The following is a 16414-nucleotide window of genomic DNA, read 5'->3' on the forward strand; positions in this document are numbered from 1 at the left end:
TGAGATTATGGCTGAATAAGTAACCTTGGCAGGAGGGAGAATAGGAGGCGTGGATGGTGGTGAGGTGTCTATCTAAGAAGAAAAGGTTACATCACACTAGGTGTGTCTGGATGGTATACCAGAGCCAGGTAAGGAGAATAGGGACCAAATGATTGAGCCTTCCTCCTTCTTTCCCTTTTGCCAGAAAAGGCTCAACATCAATGCCATGGCCAACATATCCAGGTAAGTAAGAACTCCTAATTCTCTGATTCTGTGACTTGTCACTTACCCAAACCCAAGTACTTGCCTTTGGGGTGGAGGGGTTTGCAACCTCTCCCCAACTTGTGTCTTGGACTCTATCCCAACTGCCTCCACCTTTGTGTCATTTCGCTTTCCTTGGGGCTCTTCTTTTTTTTTTTTCCAGCTCCTCCCCAATCCCACCAGTAAGATTTATTTATTTATTTATTTATTTTATTTTATTTATTTTTGGCTGCGTTGGGTCTTAGTTGCAGCACGCGGAATCTTGGTTGTGGCGCACGGACTTCTCTCTAGTTGTGGTGTGTGGGTTTTCTCTTCTCCAGTTGTGGAGTGCAGGCTCCAGGGCACATGGGCTCTGTAGTTGTGGCACACGGGGTCCAGAGTGCGTGGGCTCTGTAGCTTGTGGCACTCAGGCTCTCTTGTTGAGGCCAGAGAGCTCAGTAGTTGTGGCACACAGGCTTAGTTGCCCCAAGGCATGTGGGATCTTAGTTCCCTGACCAGGGATCGAACCTGCCTCCCCTGCATTGTAAGGCAGATTCTTTACCACTGGACCTCCAGGGAAGTCCCTGGGCCTCTTCTTCTAATCCTAGAAATATTTCCTTGTCTCCCCACTTCCCTTTCTCTTCTTCTCTTCTTCCCTTCTCTTCCAATCCCCCTCCCTATCCTCTGATTTTCTCCTCATAGGGTGTTTAAGAAGACCTGCTCCAATGGCAAGGTGAGAGAACCTGGCCCAGCTGGGCAAATGAGAGGGCAAAAGGGATAGGTGGGTACGTCCTTCAAGGTCTCAGGGGTTTGGGTTGGGGGCTTCAGGGGAATCCATTCAAAGATGATTATGAGAATAACATGGGAGGTTGTTCCACAACAGCTCTCCATCTACTTGGGGAAACGGGACTTCGTGGACCATGTGGACATGGTGGAACCCATTGGTCAGTGAGTCCAAAAAGGGAAAGAGCCTGGGGAGAAGGGAATGGGAGTGAGGGAGTAAAAGAAAGCCAAGAAAGGACCATGCAGAGGAGGAGGCCAATTAAAGAGAAAAATAGGAGGAACCATTCAGGGGTCAACTTCTGTTTCATAGTCTGAGGACCTTTCCTGACCAGAGGGCCATCTCTCCCCCTCTCCACAGATGGTGTAGTCCTGGTTGACCCTGATTACTTAAAAGGTCGAAAGAGTAAGTAAAAATCCTTGTTGGTCTGTGTATGTGCCAGGGACCCTAACCTAAAATGTCACACATGCCAGACAAGTAGCCTGAAGGAGTGGAGTGGACGAGTGGACCAGAGGGGTATAAGAAAATATAAAAGTAGTGGGAACTGTGAATGTCTTGTCTGGTGGAGGCTAACCACTGGGAATTTCAGCCCAGTGTGGCCAGATTTTCCGATTGTTAAAGAGGAACTGGAAACGAAGCTCAGACTACGACCTTGAGAGGCCCAAAGTCTGAAAAGATTCTAGTGCCCCTTTCCCAAATGATATTCAAAATAGATATATTTCTAAAGCATACATGAAATTTTGTTTTTCGAGATCACACAAAATTTACATGTGTGCTGAAATTAAGTTTTTTTCTAAAATTTCGGATTTTCTCCATTACTGTTGTTGGTGCCTCTTGCTTAGACTGCCCATGGAAAGATCCAGTACACCAGAAATCCATATTTTAATGCAAATTTCCTGATTTTCAAATGTTGGTAACTAATTAAAAGACTTTTAAAGGCCTGGATATATCAAAAAACTTTATATTTCCATAAGGTGGATGTGACCTTCAGCCTGCCACTTTGCATTTGCTTTTTCCTTCAATTGCATATGTCTTTCCATATCTCCTTTGTGTAGGGAAACCCATTTTTCACATTTAAAAAATCCCAAACAAAGAAACAAACAATAACTACAGCAAGTAACAGCAAGCGACATTGCTCTGGCCACAGTATTATAGATCCAGATTACACTGAAATATTGTTTTGCCACTTTTTTTTCTTTTAATTCTTACTCTGTGATCCAATTAGACTGAAAATTGGGTTTGATTTGAAAAAGGCTCAGAACAAATTGATGAATACTAGTTCAGATGTAACCTTTAGATATTGTGGAATAAACCAGACTTAGTCGCTCAGATTAAACAGTGCAGATAAGCAGTCCACCCAGTTTTAAATATCAGAGGAACTTTGGGGTATGGCCAGTAAATTAACCAACTTATTTAAGACTCTCAATTACTCTGTAGTTCTAAAACCTATATCATTTTTTCACAGTCCTACAAAGTCTTCAGAACAACCTACAGAATGAAATCTTTAGTTGAAAAAATGCATGTCAATCCAGGAATAAGATGTGTTTTTTCCTTTAATTCTAATCTTCTTCATGTCCCTTAGTAGTTTTATGTTATTATTCATTTAAGTTGTATATATTTAAGTTTATTCCTTAGCTACTTTATATGTTTTGTTACTTTTATGAAGATAATCTTATTTGCATCATATTTTCAAATATGCTTTTTTTTCTTTTGAGGTGCATTTGTTGATGTGAAATATGCTTACGCTACACCTTGAATGAAAAAGGCTGGTTGTAGGGCAACATATGCGGTTGTGCGAATGAAGTGTGGTTCAACAAAAATCGATGTGGGATCTCTCTGTATTATTTCTTACAACTGCATGTGATGATCTCAAAATAAAATGTTTCATTTCAAAAAGGCAATGAGAGAGAAGTCAGTAGCTAAGGTGGCCTTATGTTTAATTATAGAAATAAAGTTGGGAAGCAAATGCAACAGAAATTAACAGCAGTTATCTCTGGAATATGATGTATGATGGCAGGGCTTTGATTCTCTTTGTGTTTTCTGATTGCCATACAATTAATATGTATTGTTTATATAATAAACATAAATATAAATTAATAACTTTAGAATAGATGTTGAATTTTAAAAAAATAAAAACAAGCTATTTCCTAACACACTAAAAAAAGGATGATTCTAAACTGCCAGAGAGCCAATAAGATCTTGGGGGTGGAGTGATGCCCTCCCCACATGCCACAGCGGAATGTGACAGAACAATTCATCTGATTAACACCTTTACTTCGGGGGCTATTAGATACCCTTCTGCCTGGCCTCGCCTGATCTTTTTCTGTCTTATTTCTCATCTCTTTCATTTCCTCCCTTCCCTTGCTTCCTTCCAGCCACCTCTTTTCCTCTTTTTCTCATCTTCTCTGTTTTTTCTTTTCCTTTGCCCCCTCTTTCCTTTCCTTTTCTTTCTCTCTCCCTTCTCCCACTTTTATTGGCATAATTGGGAACCAAGGTGAATTTAATTTGTTGTCTCTTTTGGAAATTGTTAAGTTTGTCTTCATTGTAGAAATATTAGAAAGTACAGATGAAGGAGAAAAAGACTGTAATCCTCTCACCCAGAGATAATCACTAATATTTCACTTCATATTTATTCATATTTTCTGAGCAAAAATATCTATATTTTTATTAAAAATGCTATACTATAAATAACATTTTCTAATCTTTTTTACCTATGCAATATGTAAAAATCTATAAACTTTTAAGTTGCCTAGTAGTATATTGTATGGGTGTACCATAATATATTTAGCCAACTTCAATCATTGGACATTTTTTGCTATGATAAACAACCCCATAAAGTACATGCTTGTATGTATTTCTTTTCATACTTGTCCAATTATTTCTTTAGACTAAATGCCTAGAAAAGGAATGAATGGCCAAAGGGCAGTCACACATTTTTAAAGGTTTCTATTGCCAAATTGCCCTTCAAAATGGTTGTACCAATTAACTCTCCCTCCTGCAGGGTATGAGGCTGCCCATTGCCCCAGTCATTATAAACACTACCATTATCATTACTTTCAGTCTTTGTTGTGTCTTTTGAATATAGATTCATTTTCTTTGCTTGCTCGTAATTTTAAAAGCAGATAATTTGGCTGTTTGATATTTTGATCTCTTAAAAATACAAAAATGAGTTGCTTTCTACTAGTGTGTGGCTCTTGGTAGTTTTCTTTGGGTCAGGGCTCCTGATTAAAAGTAAGATTCCCCACCTCTGTTCTAAATCTTTCCTTCCCTCAGTCTCTGTCACTGTCCTTGGACAGATATCTTTCTGTACCCCATCCCACACCACTAGTGCACTCAAGTGACTTTCTATTTGCCCCTAATCTTAGGTACTATCTGCAATGTATAAGTTCATTTATAACTGTTCCACTTTTCTAATATTCCCATGATCATCATCATCATCATCCACATCTAATTTAAATTTCCAAAGGGATTTCACATACATCAACTCCTTACAACCATCCTATGAGTTAAGTTGGGCACGTACGAGTCTGGACTTTGGAGTCAGGCCTGAGTTGAAATCCTGGGCTGTCACTTAGCTGCTCTGAGCTCATTTTCTCTACCTGTAAAGTGGAGATAATAATACTTCAGAGGATTATTGTGAGGTCCAAATAACATATGTAGAGCTCTCAGTGCAGTCCTATTATTGACAGGTGAAATAACTGAGCCTCACACAAGTCGAGGGATTTATGCAAGTCATATTCAAGCCCAAGTATTCTGACCCTAGAGAATGATGTAATGAATACCCTGTACTCACCACCTAGCTTTAAAAAGAATTACAGAATCAAACTGAAGTCTCCTGTGTATCCTTCCCTAATCCCATACTCCTTCCTCCCTCCCTCCTTTTCTTCCTGCCTCCACCGCAGATAATTACTATCCTGAATTTGATGTTTATTATTCCCATGATGTTTCTATACTTCTACTCTATATTTATATATCAGTGAGCAACTTTGGTACTGTTCTACATGCTTTTCAACTTTATGTACATGGTATCAGATTGTGCATATCATCCTGCAGCTAGCTTTTTTTACTCAATAGTTTTTGAGACTTAACCATGTTAATACATGGAGTTTAGTTCATTCATTTTAACCTCAGTTTAGTATTCCATGATATGAATGTACCACAACTGTTTACCCATTCTCCCATGGATAGATATTTAAATCATTTCCAATCTTATGCTATGACAAACATTGACGCAATGAACATTCTCATAGGTATCTCCTTACAGACATGAGCAAGACTTCCTCTAAATTAATCTTAGGTCATAAGATATGAGCAGATTCAGCTTTACTGGATAGTGCCCAACAGTTTTCCAAAGTGGTTGTACTCACTTGTTAGCAAATTTTTTTCTGCATTCCTTTGACCAACTACAAATCTCCAGGTCCTTGAATTTTCTCTTGTATCAGTCTTAACATCTTACTGGTTTCCTCATTAATTGAATTGCCTTCAGAAATAAATAAATAAATAAATAAACCTAGGGACTCTGACAGAAAAAAAAAATGTGGTTGTACTAATGTATATTCCCACCACAGTGTGTAATGAACCCTATTGCTCCACATCTGGAGCACTGCTCAACACATAGTGCTGTCAGACTTAAAAGTTTTTGACAATATGATGGGTGTGAAGTGTTATCACATTGTGGGTTTTTAAAAATTATTTACTTATTTATTTGGCTGTGCTGGGTCTTAGTTGCGGCACGCAGGATCTTCGTTGTGGCATGCGGGATTCTTTTTTTAGTTGCAGCATGCAGGATCTTTTAGTTGCGGCATGTGAACTCTTAGTTGCGGCATGTGGGATCTAGTTCCCTGAACAGGAATCGAACCCAGGCCCCCTGCATTGGGAGCACGGAGCCTTAACCACTGGACCACCAGGGAAGTCCTCTCATTATGGTTTTAATTTGCACTTATCTGATTATTATTAGACTGGACATGTTTTCATACCTTATTGGCCATTCCGTTTTGCTCTTCTGTGCAGAGCCTATTCATAAACTTTGCACACTTTTATATTGGGCTGTTTATATTTTTATTACTGATTTGTGGGAGTTCTTTATATATTACGAACACTAAACTTTTGTTTGTTATATGTGTTGCAAATATTTCCTCTCAGGCTTTTGCTTGTTTCATTATTTATAAAGACTCTTAATGTAAAGAAGTTTTAAATTTTACTATAGTCAAATGTATTGATCCTTTTCTTTATGGCCATACTGTTTTGATCATATTACATTGTCTCTCCATGTCTTCCTCTGAGCTATTTAAGATCTCCTTTCCTCCTCAGGTCTGACAGGTCACTCTCTTCCTCCTTTGCCTGCAGTGTTTGTCATGTTGACGTGTGCCTTTCGCTATGGCCATGATGACTTGGATGTGATTGGTCTGATGTTCTGCAAAGATCTGTATGTACAGGTCCAGCAAGTGGTCCCAGCTGAGCACAGCAGCCCCCAGGGGCCCCTCACAGTCCTGCAGGAGCGACTGCTGCACAAGCTGGGGGACAATGCCTACCCTTTTACCCTGCAGGTACTGACCCCAAGTCCTGGGTAAGGCTTCCAGGGAAGATTAAGAAAGGAAGCTAAAGAAGGAGAACAGAGGAAAGGGGTCCCTGTTTCTTCTGTTGGCTGACCTCCTTCTGATCTTTTAGATGGTTGTCAACCTGCCCTGTTCGGTGACACTGCAGCCAGGTCCTGATGATACAGGAAAGGTGAGGTCTGGGTTCTGAGAAAGAGGGACAGGGGGATAAATGGACAAGACTAGAGAAAGGGACAGCTAAGGGACGGGATCAGACATTTCCTTATAAACCCATGAGGAATGGAGGGGTAGTGTCAGAAATGAGTTCTTTTTGCTCCTGCCCCTTTGCAGGCCTGTGGTGTTGACTTTGAAGTGAAGAGTTTCTGTGCTGAAAACCTGGAGGAGAAAGTCTCCAAGAGGTATTTCTTTGGTCCTCTCCAAAATCCCTGCCTCCAGCCTGCGTCAGAAAACAGATCTTGCTCTCAGGACAGAAACAGCCCTACTTCTAACGTCTGTAGTACCGTCACCACCAACTCAGATGCCCAGTTCTGATTCCCCTCTGACTTCTCTTCTTTGCTCTAGGGCAAGGGTCAGCAAACTTTCCTGTAAAAGGCCAAAAAAGAAATATTCAGGCTTTGTGAGCAATGTAGTTTCTGTTGTAACTACTCAGCTGTGCCACTGTAGCGTGAAAACAGCCATAGGCAGTACGTAAATGAACGAGCATGGCTTTATTTATGGACACTGAAATTTGAAATGTTCATAATTTCCACATGTCATGAAATATTATTGTGGATTTTTTTTCAACCATTATAAAATGTAATAACCATTCTTAGTTTGCGGGCCATACAGAAACAGGCAGCAGGCCAGATTTGGCCACTGAGCCATAGCTTGCTGACCTGTGGTCTAGATACCTACCTTGAGGGTCCAGAGGAGTTCTCTGACAGAGGCCTTCCACCACCTCCCCTCCCCAAGCAAGGACTGGGCTATGGGGTTGGCATGAGAAAGGTCTGTGAGTCCTAAGGAGACATTCTGGCTGTCCCCTTGGCCTCTACTTAGAGACTCTGTGCGGCTGGTGATTCGGAAAATCCAGTTTGCACCCCTGGAGCCAGGCCCTGGCCCCTGGGCCCAGACTGTTCGCCGCTTCCTTCTGTCAGCTCAGCCCCTACAACTCCAGGCCTGGATGGACAGGGAGGTTTGTGACCCCCATTTCCTGCCCCCTACCATGCACCCCCTCTGACACCCTTTCTTCATTGATCTCCTACTTGGGAAGACAAGGGTGGAAGCCAGGGTGGCAAAAGCACTGAGGAAACAAATTCTAGGTCTTGATCTGTGTGTTCTCCCTCCAGTCTTATAATGGGCCTCTCCTCCTGCTTCAGGTTCACTACTACGGCAAACCCATCACTGTCAACGTTTCCATCAACAACTGCACCAACAAGGTCATCAAAAAGATCAAGATTTCAGGTGAGCTTCTTTTCCTATCCCCCTGCACCTGGTCCCAAATCCAGAAGTCTTTTTCCAGAACTCTGCCCCACTTACCCAGTCTGCATTCATCTAGGCTTTCCCTCCATTGCAGGCTTATCAGAACACGTATCTCTGTTTGTCCATATGCACATCTTAGTATATCGTGAGTAGTGTGCCCGTGTACAAGGGCAGCAAGTTGGGGTCTCGAGGATGACTGACTAATTGTAGTCATGTGTTTTTCCTGGCTCTTCAGTTGACCAGATCACAGATGTCGTCCTGTATTCACTAGACAAGTACACCAAGACTGTGTTCGTTCAGGAGTTCATGTGAGCTGGCGCTGGGGCCTGGGTCAGAGAGCCAAGGGATAGGGTGGTGGGAAGAGGGCCGGGGTCTGGAGGCAGAGGAGGGGGTTGGGGAAAGAAGGAAGTGGAGAAGAGCCCAGGACTGAGGAACATCAAGGTGAGGGTTGATGTGGAAAGAGGGAGGGATTCTCAAGAGAGCTGGAGGGGGGATACCACAAGAGGATCATCAAGTCCTGAGAGAGGGCAGAGGCATAAGGATTTCCCACCAGAGTGAATTGTTCCCACTCTCCACAGTCAGACATGCCAGCTCTCTTGGATACTCCAGTAGTTTCGTGGAATCGTGCAAAAAATTCTTGGGAATGAGAATCACTTAGTTGGCAAGCCTAGCTTAAGTTCATCTCTTCTTTTCCTTTGAAAGGGAGACTATAGCTGCTAACTCCACCTTCTCCAAGAGCTTTGCAGTAACCCCACTCCTGGCTGCCAACTGCCAGAAACAGGGCCTGGCACTGGATGGCAAATTCAAGCATGGTGATACCAATCTGGCCTCTAGCACGATGTAAGCTCAAATGTAACTCCCAACCTTCATTTTCTACCCCCAACCCATTCTGTGTGCTATATATACAGTTCTGAGGCTTCACCTTCAATGAAGCCTACCTGTTTTTAAAAATGTCCCTAGGTCAGTGTTCAGAGCTGCCTCCAGGCAAGAGGGCCAACAGTAAGCTAAATAATACCCATGGGACCAATGGCAGGCTTAGGTCATAGGCAACAAGAAAGGAAAAAGTGGAAAGGAAAAATTCCTTATGTTGTATAATATTTTACAGCTCATAAAGGTCTTAACGTATGGTACTGTTATCTTCATAAGAATCCCATTAAAGTAGGCTGGATATGTATTCTTATTCTACTTTACACTTAACGACCCTGAGGCTCAGAGAGATAAAGGACCTTGTCCAAGCTTGCATAGCTAATAAGTGGCAGAGGTGGAAAAGATTCTATCACATGTCATCTGGCTCTAACACTGCGATCTCTACAGCAGCTACTCTCTAGTCAAGATAGAAGTTCAATGGAAGACGGATGAGAAATGGAGAGAAAAGAGGACAAAAAGAAGAAAAATATGATAGGACTTGATATAATTCTATCAAATCATTCATTTGGTCCTATGCCTAACACTTGGAGGCCCTAGTGTAAGATGTGTCTCCCACCAAAAGCCATCTGCCACCATCTAACAAGCATTAATTCCCACTGCCTTTCCCTATGCCTTATCGATCATGTAGCTATGGACTATTATTGCTTGAAAGAGCCTGAGAAATCATACAAACAGCATTATTTTACAGATAGGGGATCAGCATCCCAGGGCAATGAAGAGACTTTCCCAAGATCATATAGCTTTCTGTGCCTTATTTTTCAATCAGTGGGTTTTCATTGAACACCTGTTACATGCTTATTCCTATGCTAAGCAATGTGGGAGGATACAAAGACGTTTAAGACAGTCTCTGCCTTCAGTCAATTTACAGCCTAAACGGAGAACAAAGAGGAATTTAAATGCAATCTAACAGTTAAATGTTAGTACGTGTGGTTCAGACTATAAATCCGATAGAAGTTAATAGAAGCCAGCATAGCTGGAGAGGGCTTCCTAGAGGAGACAGAAGGAGCTAGAGCTTGAAGAAGGTGTTGGATCTGGATAGCAAGAGAGGAAGAAAAGAGTGTTCCGGGTTGGGAACATAGCCTGGGCAAAGGCTAGAAGGTAGGAATCTGCATGGCACGTTCTGAGCATGGAGAGAGCATGGGTCCGCTTAGGTTGTATCCCAGGTGTTAGGGAGTTAGGGCAGGAAGGTTAGATTGTTAAGGGTCATGAAAGCCAAGCAGTGTAGTAGTTATATTCAGAGAGGTAGGCTCCTGAGCAGAGGGTGACCTGGTAAAACTGGATCTGAGGAACAGAAATGTGGTCCCAATGAGTAGGAGATCAGAGCCTGGGAGACCTGTCAGATAACAAAAGGTGCACTGAATGAATTAACCCCCAGCCCCTCCCCTCCAAACACACAACAATGAATACTACCACCTCCAGTCTTCGACCAGGAATGGACAAGGAGCTGCTGGGGATCCTGGTGTCCTACAAAGTCAGAGTCAACCTGATGGTGTCCTGTGGAGGGTGAGTGAGAGTGCAGGGTCTGTCTGGGCAGGGGCTGGGGAGCCACTTCTGTTTTCCTCCCAGTTGGACTGACCCACTCAAGCTATTCCCCACCCCTTCTCCTGGACCAGTTTCCCAAACCTGTGAGCTCCACGAACAAGCCACCTTCCCTTCCAGAAACCCATTCTGTGGTTGAGTTGGCCTTACAATCCTTCATTCCCCTGCAAAATTAGGTTGCTACTAACCATTTCCAGCTGTTAATTTTAGGGTGTCATTCTACCCTCAGCATCCTAGGCGACCTGACAGCCAGGTAAGACACTGTGGGGAGGGGGAACTGGGGCAAGAAGGGGAGGATGCGATCAGGAGACCAAAAGAATGACATGGGAGAATCTAAGGGCATCCCAGGACTGAAAAATTGAGGGAGAGAGGTTCAGGGGGTGGCCTTGGAGGGAAATCTGTAACTCTACCTTGGGATCCTTGCAGTGATGTTGGCGTGGAGCTGCCCTTGATCCTGATGCATCCAAAGCCATCGAACGGTGAGTGACCAGGTGGGACTCACAGGAACAGTGGTCCCGAGGGTTGGGGACCAAGCAGTTCTGATCTCATGAATCGAGGACTGGCAGTTTGGGTAGAGATTGAATAGCAATAGGTAGGTTGGGTGTCTAGGTTTTCAGGGGAAGTTGTGTGTGTGTGTGTGTGTGTGTGTGTGTGTGTGTGTGTGTGTGTGTATTGTGTATATGGGAGGGAGAGGGTTAAAAAGGGAGAGGAATGAGTAACAAGACATTTCTTCAGGGAACTTATCAGCTTCAATCCATATTTCCTTCCCTCTCCATGCTTGCTACAGAGGCCGCTAGGTAAGAAAATGTGAGGCCTGGAAACCTCGCCCCCCTTTCCCCACTGCCACTCTCCATTTTATGACGATGGAAATGGATAAAAGCTTCCCTGGAGTGTTGCTTTCAATAGGTGTGCAGTGGAAACGTATGGTTTAGCTTCGTGTCATAGTTCAGTGCTTTTCATACACCCCACTCTTTACCTTTTTGCGTCCCCCGCCCTCCACCTCCTGCTCTTCTCCCAATCGTCCTTCCCCCTCATCCCTTCCAGTTTTCTTTTTCCTTCCCCCCGCACCTCCTCACCCTAACTTCTCCCGTCTTTCATTCTCCCATCCCTTCCCTCCTTCCCACCCTCCATTCTTATTTCCCCTCCGGCCCTCATGGGGGCTTTTGTGTTGGCAGACTGGGGAGGGAACAAAGGAAACAAGCCAGTGTGATCCAAGTGGGGCAGGGGCAGCTGAGAGGGGGTGAGGATCGGAGTTGGAAAGCAGGGAAGGGATCACTTCTCTGGGATCAGGAAACGGGAGTGGATGTGGAAGACGCTCAGACAGCTGTTCCTAACCCTCCATCTCCCTCTGCTGCTTCTTCAAGCTCTGAGGATATAGTCATCGAGGAGCTCACTCAGCAGCAGCCCGGCAGAGAGGAGAGCCAGGAGGCTTTGGCGGCCGAGGGGGACGAGGGCAGCTGAGCGCCTGGCTCGGGTGCCTCTGTGTGGAAGCCCCACTGCAACACTCTAATAAATCAGCTTGTCCAGACGTGCCCACTGATCGCTTTGGTATCTCCTCCTCCTGGAGGAGGGTAATGGAACTACCTAGAATGAGCCACCTCCCCACCCGCCACCCCACATCAGTGATTAGATTTCCTGCAGCACGTGCTTTTCCTCTAAACAACCCTGACTTCCCTCTGTCAAGGCCACCCACCCTGTGAGTCCTTCAGCTTTCCTTCTGAGCCCTGGCCACCTCTGCCCCCACCCCCAACTATCCCACTCCCACCTCGGAGCTGCGGGCAGCGCCTGAGGGGACATGGCCCTGAGACCAGGCCTGAGGGCGACGCTGATGGTTGGACAGAGTGCCATGTGACCCCAGGCAGCAAGTGCCACCCACCTGCCAAGCACACAGCACACCAGAAGGCCCACAGCCGAGGCACCCAAGCACCAGTCTCTGCGCAAATCCAAACCCTGCAATCCTTGGGGGTCAGAGCAGCGGGGGTCTGGGTTGGGCTCTGGGAACAGGAAGGTGTGATGGTATCGAATGGAATGGGGGGTTCTCTGGGGAATCAATTTCCTCCTCGCCCAGGGTGACACTTGGCCTACTTATCATCACCCACTTTACGTACAACAGCTTCGAAGGCGCCTGCTGGGTGAGCCCACCGCCAAGGCATCACACAGTACATTTTTGCCCCCTTCTTTGGTCAACTTACCCGGGGATTCTTCTCCTCAAAGCTATCTATTGTAAGTGTTGAAAAGCTGAGCCAGAACACTTTTCAAGGGCTATTCTCCACTTCTGGGTCTAATACTGCCTGGTATTGGGGGTAGAGGAGGGGTTTGCAGGCGACCTTTGGAATTGACTTTCTAAGATCATGTACTTGGAGGACTGAATAGTGAGTGTTCACTCTCATGCCACTAATCCGGTACCTCAATCACTTAGGCCTATTCATCACAGTAGGGTAGCACCACCCCACATTACCTGTGGATAAAGAAGGAGAAATAAAATGTGAAACCTCCCCAAACTACCAAATCCTGTGCTGTTTCTTATTCTGTCTGTCCTCATCTAATCTCCAGCTGTAACAAAGTCCAAGTAGCCTTGAATCCTTAAATCTGCTGCTCTGTAGGGTCTTCCTTAATCAAAATAGTGTATTGAGATCGGACCTGTACTAGGATGGTAGGCACCTGGTTTGTGGCCATAGCAGCCACTTTTCAGGAACCTAATTTCCTTGACTTTTTTTATGCCTTTATTAAGTTCTAGCCTTTAAAAAGCTAGTTTCTTTTCTATCTTTCTCCACCTTCTTTCTAAACATTTGTTTTATGCAGGTTCAGCTGCAGCTATGGAATGCAGCTGGCCAGGAGACCTTCTGCAGCCTAATTCTAGCAACATTCATGATTCAACTATTGCTGTGGTTGTCTATGACATCACAAGTGGGAGTTATGCCATGTTTTACTTGAAAAGGGGATTGAGGGAAGCAATAGAGAGGTTGGTAAGACTAGCAGAGAGGATAAAAAAATACAAGCATTAGTGTATAAGAAAAAAAAAAAAAGACTAGGAGAGAGAAAGACAGGTACGTTATTTTCGCCAAATATCTACTAAATGTTTCAACTCTCTGCAACACATTGTCCTGTAGACATCAACTTTTTCAAGGAAACAGATAAGTGGGTAGAAGATGTACAGGCAGAATATATCATCATCATGTTGGTGGGTAACAAGATTGATCTGAACAACAAAAGGAAAGGTGTAACTGCAACTGCTTCTGGCATACCTAGAGCTCAATCCCAATGGGGAGGGTCTACTGTGCTCTATTTACTTGGGAGGAGTTACCTGTGCCAGGGATCAGAAAGGTCATGGGTTCAGGGCTTCGAGGGTTCCTGGTCCTAGGGATGCATCTTTACACCTCAGGAGGATCTATCCCCATCCACTAACTCTAGGTCAGAAGGGGGTCTTACCACTATCTGGTCCCTTGTATCATTTCTCATTTGTCCAGACAAGTCTCTACCGAGGAGGCAGAAGAAAAATCCAGAGACCTCAATGTGATGTTTATTGAGACCAGTGCCAAATTCACCACTGCTTATTCTTTTGGATAACCTTGGCTTGTCCTATCGTGGGGTGGGGGTAAGGTTCATCTCCCCATCATGCAGTGCAGAGGCCTGGAATCATATCTCTAAACCTGACCTTTTTTCTTTCTTTTGCACATACACACACACACACACACACGGCTATTCCATAGCATGGCTTCTGCCCTCACTTTCAGAGGTAATTCCTCTCCACTGAAGGAAGACGAGAGTATCCTTTCTCCCAGCTTTGCTGGGGTAGGGAGGGTACAAGCAGAGAAGGCAAACTTCCTTTGCTGAGTTGATGGCCAGGCCAATTTTCCTGCCTGACTGATACTGAAGGGAAAATGGGACTAACTTTAGCCCAAAGCAGCTCCCTGGTTTGCCTTTAAGTGAAAGGGATCATAAGATAAAAATTCCTTTTCTGTATCTCCTAGAAGATGCCCCTGGGAGTTGAGATTTTACCCCAGCCACTTTATTACTTTCCTTCCTTACCACACACTTCAGTGCTGAAATCCAACTGGAACCCTCCAATGAGTCAGGCATCAAAAACCATTGTTCCTGTTGATAGCTTAGGTTATCTCTCTGCCTAATATGATCAACTTACTGCATTTGGGCTTCCCAGTACCAGTCCTTCTCCTCCAACCTCATGTTTATGGTTTAAATACTTGGCCACTTACTAAGCTCTTGTTCAATTCCTAGGCTTAGGAGTAAAACGGAACCCCTGAAAATGCTATCACTTTCTCTTGACCACTTCTCACAGTTACAGGGTGGAAAGTTCTGGCAGAGTCCAGGAATCCCACCTGGCCGTCTCTGACTGCTAAAACACATCTATAGTGGATGCAGTTCTACAGCAGCTGGGATACCTCAAAGATTGATACAGTTCCTTCTCCACTGTTTTCTTATCTCACCCTCAATAAATGACTGGTCCTTTCACCTCAGCCTCTTATTGTTTGCACCTTCTCCATGCTATACCTACGCCTCCACAATGCAGTTGCATCATGCTGGTGCCCCAACACAGAACCATTCTAAATACCTCAAAGAACCAATTTAGGGCAGGATTTTTGCCTCTTAGGCCCGTGGCACCTGGCTGGGACTTTTTACCCTGTTTACCACACTTCTTCGATGAGTTGTTTTAAAACCTTTTAACCACAGACAGTTGGGAGAGTCTTGGACCTCAACATTCAGTAGACTCAGCCAATATGCCTTTGTGCAAGTATCTCAGCCTCTAGTTTCTTACTCAGATGGCCACTGGGGGGCAGCAGAGCAAACAGGAGCATATATTCTATATGGGGGGATTTCCCGGGAAACAGAGACAGCTAGATTGATTGCACCTCCAGCTCTGCTCACTAGGCTGTTGCTACCTGACAATAGCACCGAGCCTCTAGAAGAGGTACCATAGCAGAGCTGGGGTGGGATTCATAGGAAGAACCAGAACTTCCTCACAGAGATATGCTACTACTATTTAGAACTGTCTCCCATATTTGAAGACTTATTCGCCTTATTTTAAAATCCATTACAAACAAAAAAGAAGCATGGAAACCCTGGGTGATTAGTGCTTCGCAGAGTCAGTAAATTGGTTGGTTTGTGCAAAATTTGGAGAGAAGAGAGTAGAGTGGCAAAGTGAGTTAACTGTGGCAACATGAGTAGAAGTGGCACTGAAAGTGCAGAGGGGCAGCCTCCTAATTGTATTGTGATTTTTTAAATCGAGGTATAGTTGATGTACATAATTGTATTGTGACTTTGAATAAAGAGATCTTTAAGTACAAAAAAATAAAAAAAATAAAAATAAAAATTCAGACATCCAGGCTCCACCTCAGATCAATAGAATCACTCAATGGGGGCAAGGGCCTCAAAATATATATTGAAGCTTCCCAGGATTCTTTCAAGGCAAATTCGGGACTTTCATTATGGGGTACAACTTCGCCCCGTACCTCATTAGACAGCTTTCTATTCTGAACGGGTATTGTGAGCATGCCAATGGAAATGGCATAAGGCGTGGCCTGGAATCTCTAACAATGGATTGCTAAGAACATAGCAGAAGGTTATTTGGGGGCTGGGGTGAAGACAAGGGGGAAATCAGCAGTCAGTACTACTCAACCAACCAGGTGGAAATTGGGAAGCAATTTCTTACTGCTGTCCCTGAAAAGAAATGCATCTAAGCCTCTCCCTTAGTTTATGTTCCCGATGAAAGAATCTGGGAAAAGAAAAGACAAAACTATATTAATACTGCCCCCTGCAGAGAAATGGCCACAGCTCATGGGGGAAGGCGCACTGTTTCCTCCAGTACCCCCTCACCCTATACCATTCCTCAGTTATACTGTAGATAAGCTTCCTGGGTCTCCCTAATGTTCTGAGAGAGATAATTGTGAAGTACATATAGTGTTGCTCTGCTGCTTCT

General features: G+C 44.2%; 1 protein-coding gene across 1 annotated transcript; it reads left to right on the forward strand.

Moving 5' to 3' along the window:
• Positions 1 to 148: 148 nt before the first annotated feature.
• ARR3 (arrestin 3) lies at positions 149 to 16390 on the forward strand (the record flags this gene model as incomplete). The annotated part of the gene is made up of 13 exons (XM_082376208.1): positions 149 to 222; positions 922 to 952; positions 1103 to 1163; positions 6347 to 6546; positions 6668 to 6727; positions 6886 to 6953; positions 7591 to 7726; positions 7911 to 7995; positions 8249 to 8321; positions 8716 to 8853; positions 10360 to 10443; positions 10690 to 10732; positions 11425 to 16390. The coding sequence occupies 13 exons, from the start codon at positions 149 to 151 to the stop codon at positions 11938 to 11940; spliced, it is 1569 nt and encodes a 522-aa protein (XP_082232334.1). The 3' UTR covers positions 11941 to 16390.
• Positions 16391 to 16414: the final 24 nt, after the last annotated feature.

Source organism: Balaenoptera borealis (genome assembly GCF_965194805.1).
Source record: "Balaenoptera borealis genome assembly, chromosome: X".
In the NCBI taxonomy this organism is placed as follows: domain Eukaryota; kingdom Metazoa; phylum Chordata; class Mammalia; order Artiodactyla; family Balaenopteridae; genus Balaenoptera; species Balaenoptera borealis.